We start from the raw sequence: 23,975 nt of genomic DNA, 5'->3' as shown, positions 1-23,975 counted from the left end.
TACTATAGGAAGAGAACTGAAAGTAACGTATCAATAGAGTAATAAGTATCTGACCAAGAAATAACAATATGAATTGGTTCTATGACATAAGTCAGACAGCAGCATTAAAAAAAAACAAAAAACGATGCACTTGTTGCCATTAGTAACAGAACGTTTGCTGTGGACACAGAAGATTTTCGAAGTCTTTCGTAAGAAAGCGTTACACCAGGGGTCAAACACGAACTGTTAGCAACATCTTGAGTAAATTTAATTACTTGGTACACTTGATCAGATAATCATGGGATTCACTGAACATAAACTGAATTACAAATCACTTTTAAACAGAATTACATGCAACAGACTGTATTATATAATACATCATAGTGATTTGAGAACATAAAGCCTTTTAATTTTCTTTGTCCAATTAGTCCACCTGTACATAATGTATTATATATTTTTGGCTGCCAGATAATTAGCAACTTTCTAACTATATTTATATAGTACTACTTCATGCATTTGAGGGTGTGTAAACATGTTTATGTAATAGGCACTACATATATGGCTAAAATAATCAATAAATCAAATTATGTGAAGATTGCTCCCTCTGCAGGGCAGAAAGTGGTTGTACATCAGAGTCAGTCCAGAGATGTCTAGCATAAAACAAACATACAAGCTGTGAAATTCTGTTTAAATTGGATGTCTAGAGAAATCTTAAAAAAACAAAAAACATTTCTTCTAATTTTTACATTATGAATTTATTTTTTATTGACACAACAGACAAATTCTTATTCTTACAATGTAATATGAATAAAATGAATTAAATACATATTAAATACACATTACGTTTGAGCATGAAATAGGACGGTTTCATCTCACACGACTCTTCTTCAATGTGGACATCTCGCCAGATGCTTTCCGTTTGCGTGAAGATGTATCTTGAACCTTCTCTAGATCATCTGCAGCTGCACCAGGAAGATAGTAAGCATCCATTGAAGGAGATGGCTCCTGAAAAAAAAAAAAAAAAATTTTTTAAAGGGCAAAGTTATTAAATCATACAACTTGTTGCCTCAACAACCATTTCAGAGCTGAACAGAACAAGCAATTACTGTGATCAAATTTCCACATTATTGCTTCTGGTACATTAAATGTCAGGTGTAATAGGGTTGCATGATTAATGGACATAAAACCGAAATCGCTCATGCCCGAGTTTGGGTCACTTATAATATACATTTGTGAAGGCAACATGGGCCAACAGTCTTCACAAACTTGCAACTAAAGAGAAGCTCAGTGGTTTAACTTCTGAAAATGAAGACAGTGATATATATATTAGTATTGAAATTCTACAGTTGTACTGCAAAATAAAATTATTATATTTTATATATTATACCTTTTTTTTTTTTACAGATTTTTGTTAAATGTTACAAGTCATTTATTATTTTGTTTGTTTTAATTTGGTAATTGTAATATTAGAATAAATACTGTATAATAATAATATTACTGTAAAATAAAGGAGTGTCTTTCTTCTGTTGAACACAAAAGAAGATATTTGAAAGAATGTTGGTAACCAAACAGATGACAGCATCCATTGACTTCCAGGAAAAAAATACTATGGAAGTCAATGGGTGCCGTCAACTGTCTGTTTAGCAACATTCTATAAAATATCTTTTGTGTTCAACAGAAGAAAGAAACTCATACAGGTTTGGAACAACTTGAGGTTGAGGAAATGATGACAAAATTATAATTTTGGGGTAAACTATCCAGTAACACTTTATTTTACAGTGTCCTTGTTACATATGTTACCATAGTAATAACAGTAAGTTATGTATAATTGCATGCAACTAACCCTCAACCAAATCCTAACCCTAAAGTAAGTACATGTGGTTGCTTAATATTACGCAGTACTTCAATATATAATTACAACAATGACACCTTAAAATTATTATTTCATAATTAAATAGATAATTACACAACTTCTTTTTTTGCCAAACTGTGCAGCCCTACAAAAAGCACAGAAAACCAAGAGGCTTAATAAAAATAAAATAAAAATCATTGTCTCACCTGCATGAGGTAATCAGCAATATATTCTGGTTTTAGGCATTTGACCCCCTGAGCTGCAGCCTCACTGATGTCCACTCTGACATCACCCGGCTTTAACCGACTAAAATCCACAAACAGGTGTGTGGTCTCTTGAAACAGCGAGGGAGAAGGGTCTGGTAACACCTATACAGAAAAAAATAGGGTTAATACAGGACAAAGAAACAATACAGAGGGGGGAAATAGCAACGACTGCCTGTGACGTCATTGAAAACCAATATTTTAAATCTGGAATCAAAAGAGACAACAATATGACAAAAGACAACAGACCTTGGCTCCCCCAGACTGCAGCAGGCGTCTGAATCCAGCTTCTCTGGCCTGGTCAATATTCAGCATTACAGTCCAGCCGCCAAAAGCTCCCTGCACATCAACAGCATCAGGCACTGCACCATGTACTTGCAGGTTCATCCATGCCAAGTGTATATACATATATATGTGTACCTCCTTGTTTGAGACGCCATGTAGAGTCTTCCTCCATCGCATGGCTGCCAGTGCCAGTCTCTTCTGCTGAGAGTTGATGGACGGCAGAGCGTCCAGTATAGAGCTGCTGCCCCACTCATACTGCTCCTCCTAACACACGACACACACACAGGACATTAACATCATCTAAGATCATGTCTGAAAGACAGGGAACACAAACGCAGAGACACACCTTTATGAAGTGTCCTTCTGCACGGCAGGCCTCCAGGTATGAGCGGTGAAGGATCCACTTGCCCGCTGCCATTGCGGCCAGATACTTTTCATTGCGCAGAGGATAACCCACAACCACGTGAGTGCAGCTGGGGTCAAAACTCTGCTTCTCCAGCACAACACCATCTGCACAGGTAACGCATACAATACGCATCATATAACAGAAATTCAATTAGGGATAGGATACAACAATTGAATTGTCCAACAACCAACTAGTCGTGAGGTTGTTTTATATATATATATATATATATATATATAAAAAGCCATAGTAATAATATTTTTAAAATATGTCTCTTATGCTCACCAAGGCTTTATTTATAATACAGTAAAACAGTATTATTGTGAAATATTATTATAATTTAAAATAACTGTTTTCTATTTTATAACATTTTAAAATGTAAATTATTCCTGTGATGGCAAGATCCTTCAGAAATCATTCTAATATGCTGATCTAATGCGTTTAAGAAGATTTTTTTTAACAATGTTGAAAACAGTTGTTCTGCTTAATTTTGTGGAAACTGAAACATTTTTTCAAGACTCTTCGATGTATATAAAGTTAAAAAAGTAGCATTTATTTTAAATAGAAATGTTAATGTAAATGTTCAATGCATTATTTTACTGGATAAAAGTATTAACAAGTATGCATTTCTTTTTCTGCTTTATATCTTTGGGACAGTTCTTTAATTAGCATGCTGTTGTTATTAGTTTGAGAGTTTTCATGGTAAAATGCACTTAAAAAAACATTTCAAATCGAGATGAATGTCTTTGGCCATTACACTGTCTTGTGCTGTCTTCCAGCCACAAATGCCACGTTCTGACAATAAAAAAAATACATTCAAACTTTAAAAACATCATAGGACCCCTGCGTTCTGTCCCATTTTATTATGCTCTGCCAAGCGTAGTTTAAAAGCTCCCAAAGACGTGGTCTGATCGGAATGGCTGCCAGTGCCAGTCGCATGGCAGTTCAACAACTGACTTCAGCTGAATAATGACTGTTTACTATTGTCTTTTTAGAGCTGCTTCTGTTCTGCACCATTGAATCATTGTTTTCCTGTTATCACTGTAAAGCTGCTTTAAAACAATCTGTATTGTGTAAAGCGCTATATAAATAAAGGTGACTTGTCTTGAGGTTCCCTAAGAGGGCTTTCACACTGGGCATGGTTGCTGTTGTCCAAGTCCGATTGTTCCCGGCTCCCCCCGCAGCATTTGTCAGGTTTCAAACTCAACTTGATTCTATCAAACCCTGGTGCATTTGCGTTCATCTTACATCATCACAAATGTGCATGGCGCATAATAGAAAACAGGACGTGGGTCAATATATTGTGTTTTTTTATTAATTATCACTACGAGCCATTCATTAGCCGCTCCGATTGCACTCACTATGTGCGATTAACAATCCATGCTCACTTTTGCTTATATCCCAAGTAAATCATCATCACCGTAAACCCCTTTTTTTTTAACTAATGATGTCGTCATTGGCTAAAATGCATGCGCAGGTTACTTTACTTTCTGAACAAGTGAGCACCCGAGTTGCTTTAACATCCACGCAAATCACACCACAGCTCCAGTGCAACCGAGCTCAGACCACCTCCTACTGGTAAGTCTCGGGTTCGGTACCCATGGCAGCTCTCACATAACCAATTTTTCATGTGAACTGTGCCCTGTTTTATACTAAACTGCCAGTGTGAAAGGACCATAAGACCAAGCAGGATGACTAGCAGATTTAAAATGAAATACAATGCAGTGAGGTACACTGACAGACAATATGAAGTCACCCAGTGGAAGAAACAGGAAACACTAAGTTGTATTGTGTACTGACCTAGCTCCTCTATGAGATGGCTGTAGTCAATGCGTTCCTGCGGATTCAATGAAGACAGCAGGAATCGTGGAGGATCCTTCTTCACCTCGTCCTCATCTTCAATCTGTTGAGAACAGATTGAGTTAGATCAGATTTAAATAAAAATAATTAGAACTGCTGTCCATGGATAGGTGTATGTGTACCGGTGGAAGGGGAGCGGCTGCAGTTTTAGAAATGGGGAAAGCAATACTAGGAGCTTCAGGTGTTTCAGGCTTTTGTAGCGTGGCGACTCGAGGCGGGGTCACCTTTGGCCTCAGTTGTGCATCAATGACTTCAAATGCGGCTAGAAAGGGTCAGAAGAGTTGAATCATTCAGAACATTTGTATTGTACTTTCACTTCCTCACACACTCTACCGTTCAAAACGGTGCGTCAGTACGTTAAAAATAATATTAATAATAATACTGTTTTTCAGCAAGGACACATTCAATTTATCAAAAGTGACAGTAAAGACATTGATGAATAGAAAGTTCAAAAGAGCAGCATTTATTTGAAATAAAAATCTTTTTTAACATTATTAAAGTATCCTGATTTCCACAAAATATTAAGCAGTACAACAGTTTTCAACACTGATAATAATATGAAAATGTTTCTTTCTACCAAATCAGCATATTAGAATGATTTCTGAAGGATCATGTGACACTGAAAACTGGAGTAATGATGCTGAAAATTCAGCTTTGAATAATTTACATTTTTAAAATATACTAAAATAGAGTATTTTAATCACATAAATTCAGCCTTGGTGAGCATAAGAGACTTCAAAAACATAAAAAAAAATCTTACCAACTCCTAACTTTTGAACACTTTTTTCAAATGCAAAACCTTGCATACCCATTTCCACCAGTTCAGAGTCAGTCATGGAGTCCCTGCCATTGGCCGCGTGGTCAGAGGGGGGCAGCGGGACGAGGGCTAGAGGTTCGGAGTGCTGGGAGGGGCTTCCAGGCCACTGCAGGTTATCGGCCAGTTTAGCTCTCTCCTCTCGTGCTGTGGGATCATCCCACACGATCTGCTCACTCTGAGACGGCTCGGTGTTCAGGTCCACATCCACTTGACGTGACATCCTGCCAAAACACAATCTTATAACATGCAATCTTAAAAACGCAACTTCACAAAGCAAAAAGTGAGCCTTGCTGATGACCAGCATCTGATGCAGGTGAACAGGATGCAGAAAAAAACAGTAGCAAGGAACATGTCCTGTGTCTACATTCTCTAGTGAACAACTGAAAACTCTTGCTGTATTCTCTCAGATGCCACAAGCTTTGAGACACCGATGGGATCAGAGAGAGTATTCTGGGTAGTGTTGCTTTTATACCGTATGGCCTCTAAATTGCGGCTCCGTCTACCCATTCGCCCCAGGCTGTCCGGGGTGTGGGGTGAGCCCTGACCCCCGGAGCCTGTTCTGGCCAACCGTGAGGAGCCTCGACGACCGCTGGTCAGTTTAGTGGCAGACATGATCTCCTGAAGCTGCCTTTGAAGATTCTCTCTCATTTCCAGCGCTTCTGTAATACCTAAGGGAGGGATAAGAAAAAAGGAGAGAAAATAAGCTGTGAATTTGAGAAAACAGAGATCATAAATCAGACACATCTTTAAAGATGACTCACTTTTTCTCTCATTGCTGAGGGTCTGATCTTTCTCAGGCTCTCCCACACTGACTCGCTGAGGAGTTGAGATGTCTGTTATGTCGTCATTAGGGCCAAGCTTGAAAAAAAAACCATTGTTTTAATGTAAAAAAATGCTTAATAAGCTTAATAATATGTGTGGATTGAAGAGTATGGTTATGCAGTTATTAATCCCTCACCCCGGTCTCCTCACTCTCTGTGAACGCCCTGAGTCTGGTGCGGGGGGTGGTAGGGGGAGGTGACCTCTGAGTGCAATCTGCCATCTGACTCATGGTAAGGCTCATTTTGGGGTTGAAAGTGAAAGGGTAGAGCGACTCCGACACATGCTTCTGCTCATCTGCACACTGAAATTGGGATGGACAATGAATTTAATGAAATCTCAAAACTTTACACAATGCTTTACAGTCACTCCAGATCTTTGCGATTCCACGATTGCTGAATAAAATGCAAAATCAACTAAATGAAAAAATTAATTTTATGCGATCCTAGATAAATTCGCCATTTCACAGCAAAATAATCACAAAAATTAATGAATAATTATCTAATTGAATTATCCTCAATTTAAAGTTGTAATGCATTATTATCACAAGGATACAGATGTTGTGCATATTATGTCAGTGTGAAACAGTGAAAGCAAAACTTTCTCACCAGCCGTCTCACATAAGTGCCAAGGACCGAGCGAAGCGATTAAGAATCATGAATGAATGACCAAATTATATGCTTTACTAAAAAAAGAGTTATTGAAAGCGCTGTATACCACAAAAGAGAACACAATTCAATACTGACCAATGTCAGACTGGCTGCGGATTTCTGTGTGTGAGCTTGCCGCCTGTCAGCATGTGAGTACTGACTTGTGTTCTCTTTCAAGGCTTATTCGCTTGAGCGGTCAAATACACACAATTATGTAAAAAAGTCCATCTTGGAGGTTATATCTTAAGTGAACAAACAGCTTGGGGGATAAAACAGTTTGGGACGTGTCAGTATTGGATCTACGCATTACTGTATGTCTTAAAGTGAAAGCAACCTAATATACCCCCTGCTGTCTGAGCCATTGATGTTAATCACACAACAACAGGGAAAAAAAGCACTGTTTGTATCTGTATGTTGAATTTATTTGTTCAATTGGCATTTGTTTCTTTGTTCTTATTTCATTACTGACTGATTACTTAAGAACTTTTAACTTGTATTAGGGAAGTATTAGTTTTGCTGTGGTTTGCTTCTAAGATTTTGGTCATATTGCCCACCCTAAGTGATCATGTTATTAAAGCTAGATACTACCACCAGACTAGCCTTTTTGGTAAGAAACCAAAATAAACAAGATTTATGCATTTTGTTTGTCCTTTGTGTGATGTATCACTATTGTGCATCTAACATAATACATATGGTAAATGTGGTATACCTAATTATAAAATCAATATCAATATTCAAAATCATATGTTTGGGGTAAGGTATAATTTATTATTATAATTTTTTTTTTTTTTTTGAAATTAATACTTTTATTCAAGGTTGCATGAAATTGATCAAATGTGACAGTAAGGACGTTTTTAATGTTACAAAAGATTTCTATTTCACATAAATGCTCTTCTTTTGAACTTTCTTTTATTTAAAGAATCCTGAAAAATACAAGATTTTGTTTCTTGAGCATCAAATCAGCAAAATTTCACATTCAAATATAAATATTTATAAATACAAAAGTTATTTCAAGTTGTAATAATTTCACAGTATTTATAACTGTTTTAACTGTATTTTTGATCAAATGCAGCCTTGGTGAGCATAACACCGTGTCTACACCAGATGCCAGAGGCGCAACGGGACAAAGGTAAATAGAACCCATTATAATCAGTGATTTCAGTAAACTGATGCCCTGTTCTATTTTTGATGTACTCCAAGAGCTCCTGCAACTTCTGACAAAAATGTATAATTTATATTTCCATTGGGAATGTACAATACATCAATACCATACTGGTAATCTACCCATTTTTTATTTATCGGCAACTTCACATAATTAATTTTTTATGCTCATTTCCCCAATTTTCACATTTTGATTATCTTTGTCATCATCTAACACTCAAAGTTAATCTTTAAAAACAATACTAGTTTAATAACACTTAAATATAATCTTTAGCAGATCTCAAAATGAAACTGCACTTTTCATACTGTACAATATAATGTCTTGACACTAGTTTTTTTCCCAGCCATAACATAAAAGTTATTATCTAGTCATCAGTATCGGCCAGAATTTTATTATTGGTGCAACCTTAATTTATTCATAGACACTTTTTTTTGCGCAATATGCATTTAAAAGTATCTGCATGTACGTACAGCCTGTAGCCAGTGTTGTGACACTATATGCAGTCCTCTCTCTTTGACAGCTCTGTATTCTTTACTGTTGTCTCCAACTTTCCCCTGGTAGATGAAATGAGTGACAGAGTCGTCACACGACCACCTAAAATAGACAGTATGGCATTAGTTTCCACCCCTTCACCCTAAAATATGCCTTACCAACATCTCAGCTGGCACTGTTTTAGATGCATGTAATTTTAGTTTGATTCACTGAGAGTCAGATATTTCGATTTGTTACATACCTGAAGTCTGCACCGAGAGAGGCGGCCACTGCATTGAGCTCACTCTGTTTCTTGCTTAATTTCTTGCTCACACACACCACCACCCCCCTGAGAGGAGCTGCAGTCTTCTGCTCCACCTGCAAGACACACACCTGTAAATATCTGTATTCAGATAAACGTAGCAAGTGTATATGCGAGTGTGTGTACCTCAGGTTCAGGCTCTTTTTTTTCCAGTTGTGGACTGGCAGTTATGGCTGCGAGGTTTGTGACATGACTGCGGTTACTGTTGGCAACTGCAGCATTAAGGTTCCTCTCGATGACCTCTGACAGAGGAGTCTCCACCCCCTGACCTTGCTGTGGGTTATTACCCGGAGTCTGTAAATGGTCAAAGACATCCTGCAACACAGACGTACAAACACATTACAAAACTTAGTTATCATTTAGTTTTATTTAATCATCCACTCCTCTCTGACCCTTAGAATTAAGCAGGCTGGTTTTGCCATTGTACCTTTTCATATCAGTCTATTAACAACATTTTAACCCAAAACAAAGCAAAAGATGTTTTCTGAATTTGAAATTCCAGCTGACCTTAGTGTTAAATGAGGGTCCGAAGAGTCGGTCTCTGCTCAGAAAGCGAGAGGGAGTGTCTAGTTGGAGGGAGGAGTCTTTTTGCAGGGCTCCTTTGGCGTCCTCTTGTCCTGGGGTTGACACCTCCGCCTGCTCCTCCTCTCCTTCTCTCAACTTCCTGACTGCTGAACGGACAGTGCGGCTCTGAAAGCGAGTCGTGTCCAGGGGGGTGATGGCAGCACTGTTTTGTGGGCCCAGTAGGGGAAGCTCTGGGGAGCGTTGCAGGAGGCGCACAGGCGGCGGGTCTTTCTGAGATGCTCCAACAAAACTGTCTTCACTTCTCTCTATGGGAAATCACAAAGAGAAAGCAATAATATAATGTTGAAGTGACCATTTCATGATGGTGTATGACATTTCTTAATTTTATGTATAGAAATTGATGAATCTAAATATTTGCAAATCAAAAAAATAAAATAAGTGCACTTCACCATTCGGCTTAAATCATTGTACAATCAGGCTAAAGAATTTAAAATAGGCAACAATTATCAACAATAATCAATTATTATTAATTAATCAAGTTCACAGAAAACAGGAAATCATTTTCGGTCAAATGACTGTAAACTTTTAATAAACAGTCTTATCTAATTAAGGGCATCATAATTTTTTTTTTATATTCTTTCAACCAATCCCTCTTTAGGGAATATTTTTAAAGATTTTCCTTTATTCATTCATAAAAGATCCAGTAACATAGCAAATAGATTGGTAAAATCTGATACAGCTGATATTCACCGATAAGACTAAAACATGTATATGGCTACATTCTGAAGGTTGGTTACAAAATACATGAATAAAATACATTCAGAAGGTTATAAAAGCGAGTCTTGGTGCTCAATTCCGATATTTTTGTATAGCTGTTCACATTGTTGTTTTAAATGTGGCCAATATCAGATTCCAGGGCGAACACATCATGGTCTGGAACATGCACAAAAGACCGATAAAAAGACGCCACGTAGCACACTTTCATATGGATCTAAACATAAAGGACATTAAAAGTAAGTGATTACGAGTTTATTTATTGTGTGATCTGCCGCAGACACCAGCAAATTTAAGTGCAGGCAATAGAAAAAAACAGAGGATGTGAAAAGGAGAGCAGAGTTTTTACAGATTTATGAAGCCCTCATGTTTTGCTTGTATATAGGACCATAGATATCCATAATAAAGGCTAGATGTCTTACGGCGGAGTCTCTATCGTCATCACCGGCGGCCATCTTGTCACAGGCTAGCTTTCTGGCGGGCTCTGTGGTACTGATGTATGGTGAGAACACAAATACTCTTATCTTGCTGAAATCTTGACGGATTTTCAAACGGTTTGGTTTCTTACAAACGTTATTAACGTGGCTAGATAATTCTGGTTGATTATTTATTTATACACTTATTTTTCATAAGTGTGCAGTGTCATAACTACATCTCTGACATTTATAAGAAACCAAACCGTTTGAAAATCGGTAGAAAATTGAGCAAGTTATGGTTATTGCACATGCACATGGTACATGCACAATTAACACAATGTTACGAGTGAGCGAGCTGCCTGTGACAACCTCCATTGGCCAGCAGCGCGGACGAGACATCTAGCCTTTATTATGGATATCTATGTATAGGACTGTCAGCGATTTCGGGACCAGACATGCGCAGTAGTGAGCAGGAAGTAAAGCCGCGAAATCAAGGCCCCACCCTCACTCTCGCAGAATGTATCGCAAGCACACGCTCCTGCACTTTTTTTAAATTAATTATAGAAATTTAGATATTCATTTTAAAGCTCCAATCTCCTCAGTCCTCTGAAGATCCCGAAAAAAAGTTTGTTGGTGCTTCAGTGACTACTTCGCTCAAAGAACCTGTCAATCACAGCTGTCAATCATGATGTCACACCACCACATCAAATGACTAACTAAAAACAAACTCATTTTAAAAACAAACACTTAAAATTACATCAGCGTGATAAAAACTACAGTAAATGACAGAAACCATCTTTGTAAAAACAATATTTGAAGTGTAATTTAATTGTTTAGTTGGTCTCACTTGCCGTTGAATAACATGGGGAGGCGGGGTTTATGACCTATACTAGGACCAGCCACTGGGGGCCGATCAAGACATTTTGGCTTCACTTTTCAGGGCTTGTGTTGGTTCAGACTGAGGTCGCATTGCAATACATCTGACCTGTATCGGATTTAGTACCACATATGGAAGTGGCACAAATTGGAATCGAAAAGATCAGATTCCATGTGGTTTGTGCGGTTCACACGGTCATGACAAGAACAGAACATCAGTCACATGTGAGGAAAAAAACCTGATTTGAGCCACATTTACCGGCAGTCTGAACGTAGGCTAAGAGGTTGTTTTCCCTGTAGAAATTGTGCAGCCTGTTCATCAATAATTAAAACCAAGCAGTTTATTGGCGCACATTCTGGTAAAATATTTTTTATTAAATCATTAATAATTGCTTGCACCACATTGAACGTTATTTACATTTTAAAATGCCCCTTTACATTGGAAAAGCTATTCGTCCATTAAAAACCCGTATCAGTGAATATAAATCTGCGATTAGGAGATGTGATGTTAATTTGCCAATTGCTAGACATTTTCACCAGTGTTGGGCAAGCTACTAAGAAAATGTAGTGAGCTAAGCTAGCAGTTACTCTACATTAAATGTAGCTTCACTACACTGAAGCTACCACCCTGAGAAATGTAGCAAGCTAAGCTACAGCGATATGGCAAAAGTAGTTTACTACATCTAAGCTATTTATTTTTATTTTATTTTTATATTGAACCAACTTCATTCCAAGTCAATGCTATCTCAGTGATCAATAAAACTGTCAATCAAATATAGACAGGCATAATTTGTCAGTTTAATTGTTTATTCAACAACTGTTCCAAACCAATTTGGCAAAAAAAAAAAAAAAAAACTTAACATAACTATAAACCATATAACTATATAAAACTATAACAAAACCAGGTGTCAAGAGTGTGTGCATCTTTTTCCATTAAGTACATTTCTCACGTGTCAGCCCAAGGATTGATATTGGTACAGTACGTGATGTCACACCATACGGAGCAGAAGGTGTTGGTAATGCACCAAAAAGCTGGTTTGTAAGCCCTATGAAATCCGTTTTATTTTTCCCCACATTCCAAATTTTTAGCTTTATTTGGTTTTCATTTTTCTGGACTCCCATTTTAATGGTTAAATATAAATTTTGTAATCAAAAACATGTGTAATTAATTGAAATCATGAAACGTATACAATTTAACAATAATTTATTAAAATTTTAAAATAAATTACATTTTAAGGGCACTATGAAATGTTTTTTTATGGTTTAAATTGTAATGACCAATTTATTTAAAATGTAGGCCTAATGATTTAAGCAAAACTTTCTTCAAAGGTTAAACCAACCTTTTATTTTGACAGGTTGCCATGTAGACCTTTGAGTCTCTCTGTGTTTTTTTGATATGACGATAGTTTCTCAAATCAAGCTAAAATGCTGCTAAAGTGACTCTCGGAGCGGCTGTGTAGATGAAGTGCATGCATTAATGTCCTCGTATAGGCTGAAAACATCGCGAGCGTGCTTCAGTGTGTGTTGTGTGTGTATGTGGTAAACGAATCCGTGCGTCTGAGCCATTCATTCACTGAGACGTGGAACATGCATGGTTCCTTTTTAAATAGTCTTTATGCATCAGTGATACTTAGCAGTTGTATTTCCGATTTGTAGGTTCGGAAATATGTAGGTTGTGTGGACGCTACCGCACTACTTAATCAAAAAAAGAGCTTTGCTAGTGAAAAGCTATTTGATTCAGAAAACAGCGACGCTACCACCACCACGCTACTGAGAAATGTAGTTAAACTAGTAGCGTCACTACTTGTAGCGACGCTACTGCCCAACATTGATTTTCACAACCATTATAATGAAATGAAGGGTTTAACTTGTATAGGTATTGAAAAAGTAACAAACACAAAAAAAAAAAAAAAAAAACTTACAACGAGAAGCTTACTCGATGTATCGATTAAACAGCATGCCTCCTCTGGGTCTTAATGAAGACTTTGACCTCTCTTGTTTTCTTTAATTAGAAAGTTGTTGTTTGTATTATTTTTTCTTATCTTGCATATCATTCTAATCATGATTTTTTTGTTCAGTGAAAGTGGATGGCGAAATGGATTTATGAACTGCTTTTGGCCTAATGTGTTTGATCATTCTCAACTTTTATTCTAAATTGAAGATTTTGTAAGTATTTGTTTTGTCATTTTAGATGTTGAAGGTTATAAATTAATGATTTGTATGTGCTGTGATTGATGTGTTGAATATTTTGTGGTTGTTGTGTATGTTGAATGTTTTGCAAGTGTTTTGGGTGTTTAGTGTTGACTTGTTTGTTTGGATTCATTTAATTGTGATTTGCTGATTTAGGTTGTAAACTCTTTGGATGAGAAGCACCTGTGATGAGAGTCTCCACCTGTTGATCATTGGACTCGCACTCTTTTAATGAATCTTAGGGACAGTAACATTGTGTGATTTACTGAAGAAGGTTGATTGCCGAAACATTTGATCTTGATCTATATGTGATTTGTTGCATAATTAAAAACTAATAATTCATTAAGAAAACAAGCAAGTGCAGATCTTTTGTTGTTTATCTGACTATATTCAATTTAAAAAAAAGGAAATCAATCACAAAATGTTTATTAAAGAGAGCTCACAAATACAGTAACAACATATAATTGCTGAAAAACACTTGAGATCATCAGTTATAATTCTACTTCTGACTAACCTGGAGAGGGTGGCAGGGAAACCAGGTATCGTCCCTCATCGGCACGCTTCCCTGTTCTGGCAGACTCTAAAACCCAGCGGATCGTGACTGCAGGGAAACCCCATTTCTGGGCTGCCTGGTACTTGGTGCCCTCAGGTGTCTGGAGTACCAGATGAGTGCTGGCAAGCATTCCCTTCCTTTGATTAGCGGTCCGCACAAAGTAATCCTGAACACTGCCGATACAAGTGTAGGGGAGAGAAATAACAAAACATTAGATTATATCTGAGAATTGCAAGGAATTCAGCAATTCTGGATGCAAAAAAAAAATGTTCATAGTGCAGCACAATTTGGCACAATCACACATAATTTTTTTTTTTTTTTTTAAATTACTTTTGTAATACAATTTTTACTGTAAAATACCAAAACCTTGAGTATTTAAGAAATGTAACTAAAAGTACAAATGAAAATTACAACGTTTCAAACATCAAAGGCACAGTATGCAAGTTTCACCTCTAGAGGTAATTTTTTTTCCTAAAACAATAACAAAGGCGTAGCTTGACACCGTGAATGAGTGTGGAATCATGGGAGTTGTTGCTCCCTCTTCCCTGAACATGAACTTTGTTAAAGTTACGTTTAATCACTTAAATTCATATTATTTTATTTCATTCTAATAAAACAGCCAGCAGCAAGTGCTCAATTACTACTCATATAGGTTACTTTATCTGATAAACTAAAATTGTGGGGTAACGCAGCGCTGTTTTACTTGATCAAAACAAGCATACTAAATACCTTTACATGTGTGGTGATGTTATTAAGTTACTCTGTGCGTTTGCTTGGCGGCTGCTATGAGACACTTGACTTGTTGCACACATTGCAATGAGCTAGATCGGTAATAGAATATCCTATTATTAATTAAAGATGGATGACTTGTTGCTAAACAGGATGTAATTAACTTTAAAGTATATTGTGTGATAGAGAAAATGCTGTATTACTGTTGCTACAAATAAAAGTGATGACCATTTTCATTTTTGAGTGAACTATCTCTTTAAAGCTTATTTTCTATTGGTAGCAGGTTTATAAACGGGTGCAAAAAAAGTGCAAATCTGGTGAAACGGGTGGCACACACTGCGTTGTTAAACGCAAGTTATAAGCAACCCAAACTCAGAGCGCTGATGGAGCTCCTGTGGAGCAGCATTTACTGCAAACAGAGGAGCTCTGTGACACTGAAAACACGGGATTTTGATTTTTTTTTCTTCAATTAATGGTTCAGCCCTACATTTCAGTGTAGTCTGATAATTAAAATGATTCAAAAAGTTGTCAATTTGAATTAGTATGATGAATCCTTAACTGAATTAATGACCATGTACATCTCACAATGAAACAGGGTTCCTGCACACTTTTGAAAGTCAAATTTAAGGCTTTTTAAGACCTTTTTAAAACCTGAAGAAATCAAAATTAATACCGTACATTAGGGCTGTGCAGTATTGACAAAAATATATCTTGATATTTGCAACGTTTTGTTGATAATAATTAGATGATATTTTACTGATTGTGTTTTTGTGCTGGTGCCATGGCTGGTTTAGGTCTGCTGTTGACAGCTGACTCACAAAGATATTCATATTTTTCATATTCTATGCAGTGGTCAGTTCACAGCAGTGACAGAAATTAATATTTTAATTAAGGGGCAATATTTGCCACCTTAAATTGATTTTTTCAGGGGCATTTTCACCTATATATGGACATTTTTTCTAAACTTATTTAGAGTTATGCATCACCTTTAATGTCAAATACTATCATTCAAATTAAATTATACAGTAATTATACAATAATACTTAATTATATAATAATCATACAGTACCACTGTTACAGTCAAATTAAATCATTCAATCAAAATCCATCTTTGCAGTGCAGAGGTGACAGAAGCGGCATCAGAAGTGGCATTAATTTATTTACACTCCATTTACAACTGCATAAATAAAGCTATGAGATATATATTTTTAAATCAATATTCAATATTTAAATATGAAATGATTTCTAATTTTAACATTTTATTTAAAGGGTACTTTAAATATGAAACCGCAGCGGCAAATCACTGTCTTAATAAGTGAGTTGAAGGAGTCATTCATTCAACCGATTCGTTCAAACGGCTGATTCATTCGGGAAAGAAGCAAGTGATTCGTTCAAAACGCGGATTTCAGTCAAGAAATAATCGCTGTCGGTTGCATTGAGACTCTGCTACGGTTTCATTTTGAAATTATAGTCGGCGAAATAAAGGGAAAACAAACAATATTGACAATATTGTGTCTAAAAAGTAACTCAATGTTAACTTATTGTTAATTTAACTGTTGTATAACATAAATATCACAATTGGAATTGTGCACGGGAAAACGGCACTCTTTCTGATGTGATATTCTAATATAGGAACATAATGTGATATAAATATAAGACAAAAACTAACTTGGGGACATAACAGTTACACTGCACACATCACGCAGTGAAAGCACGAGAGACAAATGCGATGTCAGCTCGCAGTGCCTCGTACATTGTTAAAACAATGATTACAATATCATAAAAGACAATACACATCGCACACCATACGCACATAAAGAATGAACTTACAACTGAACTGACATTTACGACATATCTTCTCCTTCTCTCCTCTCGCGTGCAGGAGACAGTTATGCTGCCGCGACTCGCGAGTGACGCGAAATGTCACGTGAACTAGCAAATCCACAAAGATAGAATAATAAATAAATAAAAATACGTACGCTAATTAGATGGTTTTCATTTGGAAAGCTTTTAGATATGTCTAAGTCAAAGTGTCATCAAAAATTTAAGACCTTTCATAAGTAAAAATAAGACTTTATAAGACTTTTTATGGCCTTAAATTTTAAAAATCTAATTTAAGACTTTTTAAGACTTTTTAAGGATCCGCGGGAACCCTGTGAAAGAAGTTGTGTGCACTTCAGGCTTGTGAAGTTTTGTTATGAACTTGAAACTGCCTAGAAGGTGAGCAGAAGATCTCAGTGAGCAGTGAAAAGGTCTCACCTTGCTCCCAGGTGTTTGGCAAGCTGAATGAGAGAGTCTCTCTCAGCTCCAGTAAACTGACTGACGGACAGCACACAGTCTTTAAGAGGAGAGAAGCCCTCTTTCACTGTCACTGGAGTGAATAGAGGATGAGAGGCTAACGGCAACACACACTGCTGCTCCAAACACATGGCCTGAACACACACACACAAACAGGTCAGTAGTAGAGAATGACAAAAAATTACAAAAGGTATCTTGTCTGTCTGTGCATAAACTCTGTGTTTTTCTTACCAGCCAGGTATCTGTTACGACCTCATCTACTGTGGCCTCCACGTCACAGCCCAGCAGTGGCACTATGGCGTAATGCGCCACTGCTCTCGAGCGGCCCACCAAAATCTTCCCAGCGTTTTCCATGACTAGCTCTGAGAGCTGGGCTTCAGCCTCAGCTCCAAAACCAACCAAGATGAAGCGCTTCCCTGAAAACAGGGCACCCTCTGAGGTTTCAACCAAGGTTGAGTCCTTCCGTGCAGCTGGAGGCTCTGGAAGCAAAACGCTCTGCCGACTCCGTGTACTCTTAGTGGCCTGAGCCAGCTCCACTACATTAAAGACAGTCAGGGAAGAATGAGGAAGACAGACAGGGACTAGACAGAGGAAAAATGAAATATTTATCAACTCACCAACAGTCTGGTCAGTCTCCATGTACTGCGAGAGCAGGTCTTCTTCTGCTCTGGCTTGACGGGCTGGACTAGGGGCAGGAGGGGGAGCTACAGAGGGTCTGGAGGCACGGGGAGCAGTTTTTTGAGCAGCTGGCAAATCAACAGCGGCTGGGGCAGGGGGCAGGAAGGAGGGGTGAAAGTAGCTATCCTCTGGGAGCAGAGTACCATGGGAGAAACTGTCCAGCAGCCATTCCACGGTCACTATAGGAGGTCTATGGAGAAGAACATCTCTGAGAACCATATTTGAAATGCTTAAATTGCACCTTATTCTGGCTAAGGATGGCAATTTAGGAAGATAGGAAGAGTCAAACTGAACGACATGTGCTATGAACGTTGCATATTCAACAACTAGTTCTCCCTCCAAAGTCCTCATAAAGGCCCCAATACACTCACGGCGAAGTAGATGCAAAAAGAAGTTCGGAATAGCTGTTCAGCTATATACACCGATGCACACCTAACTATTACGTAATCGCCACGGACCAAAGGTGGTTTGAAGGTGTTTACCAGCCATAGAAAACATTTCCAGAAAATTCTCTTTGGATAGCTGTTTCGAACTCCACACTCGAACTGCAAACAAACTAGTTTTGGCCTGATTTTTTTTAAATAAAGTCACACCAGTTCATTCTTCGATTTCGCTTAAAGTATATCGGGTCCTTTATAGCAACCTGTCCTGGAACCTAAACTTTATTAGTTGGGCCTTTAAAAACCTATAAAGCAATTAAAAACTAGATAAAATAAAACAATGCCTAGTTGTACCCCAACTTAGATTTTGACTGACCTGTGAGTGGCTTTGTCAAGGAAGACTTTGACCCTCTGGTCTGGTTCTCCCATCACTATGTGCGTGAGCTCCTGGCTGGGCTGGTTAAAGCGCAGACCTCCAGCAGAGTTCACCATCCGCCTCAGTTTCTCCAGTTTCTTTCCGGAAAGGCCACACAGGTACAACTTCAGGAAGAAATGGGGGTAGAGAACAAGGTTGTTTTATTTCAGATTCAACAGTTAAATTCACACAAATGCAACATGATTTCATTTAGATTTTTAATCTAAACAATGTCCAAAATGTGTGACTTATAAATATGCAGGAAACACTCATATTTGAGTAAAACTAACCTTACAGCCATCCAACAGGTCATCTACTCGACAGACAGTGATGTCAAATGAGTCGACCGGATCAGGAGTCTCTATGTGGCTGATTCCTGCAGTGGTGAGGGCCGTTTCATTTACATTCATGCTGATATTGGATATATGACTCAATCCCAGAAGTGAGGGACCGTCTGCACAAACAAATGACAAAATAAATTCAATTAATCAAAATGAATCAGACATAGGAATTAGTGATAATATTGATTTATTCAGGTGATGTTTTTGTGCTTTATGTGTATCTTGTGTATTGTCAATTTACACACTAGCTTTCAAAAGTTCATGGGTCTGTAAGATTTTTAATGGTTATTAAAGAAATCTCTTATGCTCAACAAGGCTGCATTTATTTGATAAAAAATATAATAAAAACAGTAATATTGTGAAATATTATAACAATTGCACATAATAGTTTTGTATTTTGAATATATTTTAAAATGTAATTTATTCCTGTGATGTCAAAGTAGAATTTTCAGCATCATTTCTTAAGTCTTCAGTGTCACATAATCCTTCAGAAATCAGTCTAATATGCTGATTCGGTGTTCAAGAAACATTTCTTATTATTAGCAATGTTGAAAAAAGTTAGCCTATTTATTTTTGCTACCCGTGATACCTTTTTTTCAGGATTCTTTGATGAATTAAGTTCAAAAGAACGCCATTTATTTAAAATAGAAATATTTTGTAATTTAATTAATGTCTTTACTGTCACTTATGATCAATTTAATGCATCCTTGCTGAACAAAAATATAAATGATCCCCCCCCCCAAAAAAGGGTTACTCCGCACCCTCTTTGCTCCTGCTGCCTCCTGTAGGAGTGGACGTGTTGGGTCTGCCCGCCTTCTCCTCGGTTCTCTTCTTCTCTCCACGCCCCATGACATACCTGCTCTCATCCTGACAGAAGCCCTTCTCGATGCTGTCAAACAGCCAGTGCAGGGACACACAGTATACGTTCCATTTACGGGCAAACTCATATTTCTGACCTGAAATGCAACACACAAATTGAAGTGAAGAACATGCTAAGACTGTAACCCAAAACACTGTGATGGGGTCAGAGATTATGGGGTCACCTGTGGGTTCATTGACAATGAGATGAGTGCACTCATTCATCTTGAGCTGCCCCGTGTAGCTTCCTCCATTCTGACCGCACAACCTCTGAACCTCTTTACGCTCCACAGTAGAGAGTCCCGTCACACACACTGTACAGCCTTTAAGAACTGGACACCGATAGTCTTCTGTATTCAGCTCAGAGTGATGGAAAACACTAGGGGGAAAAGAGATGTTTTTAGACAGAGACTATGGAAGTCAATGGTGTCCATGAACTGTTTGGTTACCCATTTTCTTTAAAATATCTTATTTCGTGTTCAACAAGAAAGAAATTCATACAGGTTTGGAACAACTTGAGGGTGAGTAAATGATGACAGAATTAAAAATTTTGGGTGAACTATCCCTTTAAAGTCACCATGAAATCAAATTTGCCAATTCAAATATTATATTTATTATAAATGATTTATTATAAATAATAAAAATGCATGTGCCCTCGTTATCTTTAATCAAAATAACTTGAATATTTCTCCTCTATTTTTCGGCGGGAGGGACTACTATTTGTAGTCCATCCTACATTTTTTCTTGTTCGAGAAGCTGTTTCACTCGGCTATATTTCACAATAGGGGAAAAAAGACTATCACAAGTTCCGTTTCATGCCGACTTTAAAGTCAGCTTGAAATGAAAATTGTAATCGTCTTTTCTTCCGAATTCTGACATATCCATTTTGAAACATTTTATCAAACAAGGAGATACTTGATTTTGAACAAATTTGCTTATTGTCCAGCTCTTGCCTGGTAGACATTCATCGCCGTGCGTTCACACCGCCGCCGGCGAGAGCATCAAAGTGGCCGGAAGTCGGGCGAGCTCCGGCGAGGGCGGCGCGTCTTGGACGGCGAGAGCGGCGAGGAGAGAGTTGAAGTCAGGTCAACTTCATGGTAATGAGCCATGACGCGGTTCGGCGGCAACCAATCGGAATTTAGAAGTGTTCCGTTTGAGAGGATTCTAGGGAACGCAGTCCTGTTCCGACCACATTAGTTCCCAAGCAAAATAGAGGAGAGGATGATCATTTGAATTTGATAAGAAGGCGCGCAACACTATTTATAGGCAAGATTTTCACGCTAGAACGCTTGTTTTTCAGCGGGAATGCAAATTAGATTAGCACTTAACCATGAACACAAAAGCCACACCACACAAATGGCTTTTAATTGGTTTATTTCGTTAGCAAACATGTCACTATAATTGTTAAGTTCTTTCCATCGATCAATTTATTACTTTCACTTTTAAAAGATTCCATGAGGTTAACTTATACCCTACTTGGTCAGTCTGCAAAAATAACGATCGACATGCATGTTTGCTTTGCGGCCCCTTTAAATAGTTTAAAAAAGACCAAGCCTTCGATCTACGTCAGAGCGTCCAGCCGTCCACGAATCTTTCCACAGCGTCGTTGGCAGAGCGGCGAGAGCGAATTTTGCCGCTCTTGCCGGCGGCGGTGTGAACGCACAGGCAGAGAAGAGATGTCAATGCTAGGGTGAATTTTGCGAGGAGATAGTTTGATTAAAGATTACGAGGGCATGTGAATTTAAAAAGAAAAATAAATAATTTATATCTATAAAAAAAAATCCACTCTAATACTCTGATAATTATCAATGTTGATTTCATAGTGACTTTAAATAACTAATTTGACCGTGTAGAAGTTAATGAGTTACCTATCCTGAGACTTTTCCCAGCATGCTTTCACCCAGCTGGGCAATAGGATGGGCTTCCCGAGGCTTGCGGCCACCAGGTATTTCTTACTCCCCACTTCACCTGCCACCAGGTGAGTAACAGACACGTTGAGATCACGGTAAACCCGTCCACCCATCAGCTGGACAAGATCCATCACTTCACTCTACAAGAACAACAAAACAGCTGCTTATTTGTAGTGCAGAACTGCACATATAAGTGTATCGCCATTTCAATTCCAGTTTACAGCTAATGTAAGCAAAGGTGGACAAAATAACAATAATATTTTAGCATTAATCATAAATGTTTTCTCCGTACCCGTGCCTCTTTGTCGAGATTGGTGCAGGAGATAGTGATATCAGCCATTGCCATGTTGTAAACAGGCTGCTCTGCTTTGGGAACACATCTCTGCTTCTGCAGACAGAACAGCACTACAAGAGGACTCACGATCCTGCATCCCAGCTGCAAAAACATTCAGAGTTTTAGAAGACTATCAATATTTATAATAATACGGGGACAATTAGGGAAACATAAATGGACAGAACACAAGAGTTCAGGTATTACAACTGAAGTTCTACATCATTCGAAGCATCTTTGTAAATAATACAGAGATTATTGATGCACTGAAATTCTGGCAATTAAAAATACACCGCAAAAAGCAGATTATGTGCACTGTTGAAGGTGAATCCTCACCCTCCTGCAGTGGTCAAAGGAATTGCTGGTGAAATCACTGAACACAAACAGGGATTTGTCATTGTGGTCCAGCTCTAGTGCGGCTTCCTCGTCCACCGTCTGCACATACTTCTCTGACTGAAGTTCCACTATTGCCTGAAGACAAGCATATGACTGTATGAACAAAAGGCCTATACATTATTTTAACCCAGGGGGCATTTAATGATAGCTATTAAGAAGAATTTCACATGTATCACCTTATAGGCCTGTAGAGCCAGATCAGTCTTCTGTCCATTGCGCTCAACAAATTTCACAATATATGCATCCCTGCTGCCTTTTGACATGGTGGCTTACAATCTAAATTAGGTGGAAGGAAAACAAATGTACAAGGACTTAATACTATCATTAAGAAACATGTAAACATCTGCTAGTACACCGTTATCGCACGTTGTTATTCTGTAATGTAACATGTCTCTATGCTTTAACAAGTTAAATAGGAAATCAATACAAAAATCAAACAAAAAACGGATGTTACTTATGACAATAACAACGATCAATCAGCTTCTCATGGCAGGTTGTTTTGATAATCTCATAAACATATGGCCAAACAAGACATCAAAGCGAGTCATACTGTCGCACAGCTCTAAAAACCAAGTCATTTATTTATTTAAGTTATTAAAATAAAACAAACACTTATAATAACAAACGAAGACTTACCGCGAGACAGAGGATTACAACTAATTTCTAAAATACTTTGATCTCATTTCAACTTAATTTTTATTATCATTTCTGCAACTGTACCCATATAAATACCTATTTTATAAGACAACTGAATAACTTATTAACTAAATCTGTGTGTATTTCATTCAGAGAAAGCCGTATTCCAGTCATTCGCGCCACTAGCTCTGAAAACAACTTCCGCTTCACTTCTGTTTCTTTGGTATGGACAGGACAAATATTAAAATATATGACCGCCACCCACCGGACTGGAGGTTCGTAATATCAGAAATTATTAAAATGATTTAAAATCAAGTTCGTTTTACTCTATGTAGTTGGAAGAAACCTGCAATCATTACCTAAATACAAAGAACAGCTTTTTTTCTCGCTCGCGAGACTGCTGTTACCATAGTTACGACGTCCGATTTGTTCTTCTTAAAACGGATCTTTTTAATGAATTGATTGAGCCGGCTCAAAAATTCAACTGCTAAATGTACATTGTATTTAGGTTTCCAAATGGCAATATATATGTGACTTATGTCTCCAAAAATTTAACTGGGAAAAATGTATCGAACTAAACGTAATAAGCAGCCGTATGAGTTTAAATGTGGCGTATATTATCCCGCGCAGGTTTCTGAACTAGTTTATTTAAAGGATTTGTTCAGACGAACCGATTCGTGGGAATCATGGACTGGTGGAACTACCGTTTCTGTGAATTTGTGTTTCACTCCGGACTCAATAGCGAGAGACACTCTTCGCCAGCTGATTTCTACAGTGCAGACGTGT

General features: G+C 37.8%; 1 protein-coding gene across 2 annotated transcripts; it reads right to left on the bottom strand.

Moving 5' to 3' along the window:
* Positions 1-699: 699 nt before the first annotated feature.
* topbp1 (DNA topoisomerase II binding protein 1) lies at positions 700-23,377 on the bottom strand. 2 transcript variants are annotated; one of them, XM_056254184.1, is made up of 28 exons: positions 23,190-23,376; positions 22,730-22,829; positions 22,494-22,628; positions 22,119-22,262; positions 21,785-21,966; positions 20,102-20,295; positions 19,820-20,014; positions 19,008-19,171; positions 18,679-18,842; positions 17,862-18,112; positions 17,476-17,780; positions 17,206-17,378; positions 14,179-14,390; positions 9,391-9,713; positions 9,010-9,198; positions 8,824-8,939; positions 8,561-8,684; positions 6,418-6,582; positions 6,221-6,317; positions 5,932-6,127; positions 5,451-5,680; positions 4,765-4,904; positions 4,583-4,685; positions 2,726-2,889; positions 2,515-2,643; positions 2,344-2,433; positions 2,038-2,199; positions 700-984 (listed from the first exon to the last, which is right to left on the bottom strand). In XM_056254184.1, the coding sequence occupies exons 2-28, from the start codon at positions 22,814-22,816 to the stop codon at positions 847-849; spliced, it is 4,572 nt and encodes a 1,523-aa protein (XP_056110159.1). In that variant the 5' UTR covers positions 22,817-22,829; positions 23,190-23,376; the 3' UTR covers positions 700-846. The 2 variants fall into 2 exon arrangements, with proteins under 2 accessions (XP_056110159.1, XP_056110158.1); XM_056254183.1 differs by having other exon boundaries at positions 2,344-2,643; positions 23,190-23,377.
* Between the last annotated feature and the right edge of the window lie 598 nt (positions 23,378-23,975).

This window comes from Rhinichthys klamathensis, unplaced genomic scaffold, assembly GCF_029890125.1.
Source record: "Rhinichthys klamathensis goyatoka isolate OS25496 unplaced genomic scaffold, OSU_Roscu_1.1 h1tg000110l_1, whole genome shotgun sequence".
NCBI lineage: Eukaryota > Metazoa > Chordata > Actinopteri > Cypriniformes > Leuciscidae > Rhinichthys > Rhinichthys klamathensis.
The sequence above is the reverse complement of the archived record's forward strand: the minus strand, read 5'-3'. Positions and strand labels throughout refer to the sequence as shown.

Bases quoted from the DNA above. Each gene is read 5' to 3' on its own strand.
- topbp1 (XM_056254183.1), bottom strand. From the start codon at position 22,816: ATGTCAAAAGGCAGCAGGGATGCATATATTGTGAAATTTGTTGAGCGC. The intron at 2,890-4,582 runs GTCAGTACACAA...TTACCTGTGCAG, and splicing joins CCATCTCATAGAGGAGCTAG to ATGGTGTTGTGCTGGAGAAG. The intron at 2,644-2,725 runs GTGTGTCTCTGC...GTCGTGTGTTAG, and splicing joins CAGAAGGACACTTCATAAAG to GAGGAGCAGTATGAGTGGGG.